The sequence below is a fragment of the Girardinichthys multiradiatus genome, chromosome 10, assembly GCF_021462225.1.
Source record: "Girardinichthys multiradiatus isolate DD_20200921_A chromosome 10, DD_fGirMul_XY1, whole genome shotgun sequence".
In the NCBI taxonomy this organism is placed as follows: domain Eukaryota; kingdom Metazoa; phylum Chordata; class Actinopteri; order Cyprinodontiformes; family Goodeidae; genus Girardinichthys; species Girardinichthys multiradiatus.
Genome location: NC_061803.1, coordinates 31,181,307 through 31,184,763, shown reverse-complemented (window position 1 = coordinate 31,184,763; position 3,457 = coordinate 31,181,307). Strand labels below are relative to the sequence as shown.

The 3,457-nt window shown below is 41.5% G+C and overlaps 1 protein-coding gene across 1 annotated transcript; it reads left to right on the top strand.

The window, feature by feature from the left end:
• Positions 1–767: 767 nt before the first annotated feature.
• On the top strand, positions 768–1,807 carry LOC124875451. The gene is made up of 2 exons (XM_047377622.1): positions 768–1,119; positions 1,472–1,807. The coding sequence occupies exons 1-2, from the start codon at positions 814–816 to the stop codon at positions 1,805–1,807; spliced, it is 642 nt and encodes a 213-aa protein (XP_047233578.1). The 5' UTR covers positions 768–813.
• The last annotated feature ends 1,650 nt before the right edge of the window (positions 1,808–3,457 follow it).

The window sequence follows — 3,457 nt, the reverse complement described above, 5'->3', positions numbered from 1 at the left end:
TAAAACACAGGACTAGCAGAATCCTGCTGATTTTATTAAAATGCTTAGTCCTCTATATACACACACAACACAGTCACACAGTTAGTTTCAGGTACCTTATAATGTTTTCTAAGTTAACTTGGTGTATTTTATGAGCTCAATTTACTCCGTTCTTTTTAATTTTGTAGCGCTTATTCTATTCCCTCGCAGGGGAATAACCCTTAGTTGTTTTATTTGGCCCCCTTCTTGGCGGGGCCTTACCTTAATTCGTCACTATTCCTTTCACGGTGGAAGAAAACCTTCCCAATGCAGTGTCCTTAGCCGGCGACACACTACCAACGACTTTTAAGTACTTTTCTTCTTTTATTTATATAGCGTTTACTCTATTCCCTCGCAGGGGAATAATCCTCAGTCGTTTTCTTTAATCCACTTCACGGCGGGATTGTACCAAATTTGTCACTATTCCTTTCACGGTGGAATAAAACCTTCCCAATGCAGTGTCCTTTACCGGCGACACTACCAACGACTGTTAAGTACTTTTCTTATGAACTGTATTTTAAAACTGTCTCACCTCGGAGTTGACTTCTTGGTGACTCTCTGGATCCTGTGAGAGTCACCCCGCGCTGAGGAAGGTGATAACCCACTGGCCAGGTGTGAATTCACACACACCGGGACTTTCAGCCACTGACCATTCCTTTAAAGATCATCAGTGTTGTGACTCTAGTCCAGTTAATAGATGGGTTTCAAGAGGATGATGCCATCACGCATGCTACCTTGCTACCGCCATGTTGAGTACCGAACGCTAAGCTCCGTGGCGCTTTCTCTCAGACCAGAATGGATCGTTCTCATTTAAATCCCCACGAACTTAAACGATACTACGAAAAAATCGCTGTTATTGGATGCGATCCATACGAAGTTCCTGCAGACTGTTTTCAACACCTTTCATCAACTGACAGGCTTCCAGATTTTTCCTTCCACGACTTATACATATATCTGATACACAACCCGTCTTCATACACCGGGGAAAGTCTGAAAGCTTTTAAAAGCACGGATGCCTATCGATATTTCACGGCTGGCTGGGTCATTGACCCGAAAATATGGTATCAGAAGAACAAGAAAATATTCTTGTGTAAAGCAAAGGTAAGTCGTGTTCTACTGATCTTTATGCTTGATGTAAACAGCAGCTAACACTGTTAGCATTGCAAAGGGGTAAGCTAGGATCATTTAAATCATCCACTGAAACATAGAGCAGGACTAATGATTAATGTAAGAGTGATGTTAAGGTCCTAAATAAACAATTTTGAAATTTCAAGGGGTGGGTGAACGAACATCAAGCTCCTGACTGTTGCAAAAAGTCACGTAGGTGGGGGGGGGTTCCGAGTACCTGAGGTTAATATGTTGTACTTGTCCCAAGAAAGTTAAAGTCTCACACTCACCTTGATAAGTATTTTCTAGTTCTACTTTACTAATAGATCACATTCTTTAACTTCAGGTGAATCACTCTCAGGCCATAATTGCCACACCCACACAACCCTGGGTTGTTGTCAGAGAGGATGGGACAGTGCTAATGGCTCACTGCACCTGTAAAGCAGGATTGGGTGAAGCATGCTCCCATGCAGCTGCACTGATGTATGCACTACTGGCAGCAGTCAATGTCAAAGATGGACAGTCCAGCACTCAGAAGGCCTGTGCCTGGGTCATTCCAGGCAAAACATCTCAAATCCAGTATGAGGAACGGAGCAAAATATCAATGACCAAGAAGAATAAATCAAAATCCACCACACTGCCCAGCATTCCTGTCCCTTCAGAGGGCAAATTTGGAATGTAAAGGTTGCAGACCCCTGGCTTAACACTAATATAAACAGATGTATCAACATAAAAAACTGCATTTAACTAATCTTCAGTGTTCAAAACATCTTGCAGTCATTTTCAGTAGAAAAGGCAACTAGAGAACAGTCAGCCAGCAAGGTGTGGTTTGAGCAAAGAGCAGGCAGAGTCACAACATCGGTCTTCCATGAGGCAGGCAGGACGGACAGTGCCATATCCTTGATTAAAAGGATTTGTTACCCTCGATCCTGTCAGGTTTCTACTGAGGCAGTGAGGTAAAGACAGAAGTACATATGGAAAGGCTACATAACCAACCAGGTTTACCCAGGGTTGGTTTTTATTTAATGTTTAAGGGATATTGCAGAGTAACAAAGTTATTATCATTACACTTCAAAGACTTAAGTGATGCAAGCTCAAGATAAGATCCCAGTCCTAACACTTCCACTATTTCATTTCTGCTCTGTCGAAAAGTAATGTAATTACAGGGTTAGATAATGTATACAATGCATAATTAGATCATGTTTGCATAACAGCTAATGCACAGGTTTTAGATGTGAAGTAGTATACTCTAGGTTGTGATTGTTGTAAGTAGGAGTCAATCTAATTCATGTGTAACATCATTTTTCTAGATGGGGAAATCTAAATGAGCCAGTAGCAAGGATACATTACATCAAAGCATTGCAAGATCATCACACAGATTTCCAAGTGACAACAGCAGGCCTCATCATCAACACATCTTTGCCGTGGATCGGTGCATCGCCAGATGGGATCATTACATGTGTCTGCCATGGTAAAGGTGTGCTTGAAATAAAATGTCCCTTTACCCTCAAAAATAGCTCTCTTGCCAACAGCTGTAACACTGACACAAACTTCTGTCTAGTGGAAAAGGACAATGTGATGACACTGAAGGCAAATCACAAATACATGTCACAAGTTCAAGCTCACATGCGTATTGCAGGTGTACAGTATTGTGACTTTGTTGTGTGGAGTCCCACTGAAACGTTTATACAACGCATTCAGTTTGATGACGTGTTCTTCAGTGAGACGTACAGCAGAGTAGTGCAGTTCATCAAAACTAGACTTCTGCCAGAACTTTTGGGAAAGTACTACACGGTACCACGCATAGTGGTCTCGCCAATCTCAGAGAAACAGCCACATTCAGGATGCTACTGTGGTGAACCACAAGGAGCTCCAGAGGATGTAGTCATCTGTGCATCAAAACTATGCAAGCGAGGACACTTCCACAGGTCTTGCTTGCAGATGACAAGGGTTCCAAAAGTGTGGAAATGTTATGAATGCAGGAAGATAAAGCCAAACGGAGGAACTACACTGTTATGCAACAGACATTGTACAAAGCTAACATAACAAAAAGATATTCAATAATATTTAGCCTACGGTTTTGTTTCCTTTTGTTCTGATGCCAGAGTTTTCCACTTATAAACATGGTGTCATTCCAGTAATCCCACTTCGGGTTATTTTCCAACTAAGTCGAAATACCTTATTATTAAGGTACTGCAATTGTCTTGTGATCTTTTAAAGTTGTGTTTAACCTGCCTTCTTTATTCCCTATTGTTCTTATTCTAATGATATGCTTGAAAGAAAATCTACACTGAGGATAGGGACAAGCATAGATGAGGAGGGAAGAGGAGAG

Bases quoted from the DNA above. Each gene is read 5' to 3' on its own strand.
- LOC124875451 (XM_047377622.1), top strand. From the start codon at position 814: ATGGATCGTTCTCATTTAAATCCCCACGAACTTAAACGATACTACGAA. The intron at 1,120-1,471 runs GTAAGTCGTGTT...CTTTAACTTCAG, and splicing joins TATTCTTGTGTAAAGCAAAG to GTGAATCACTCTCAGGCCAT.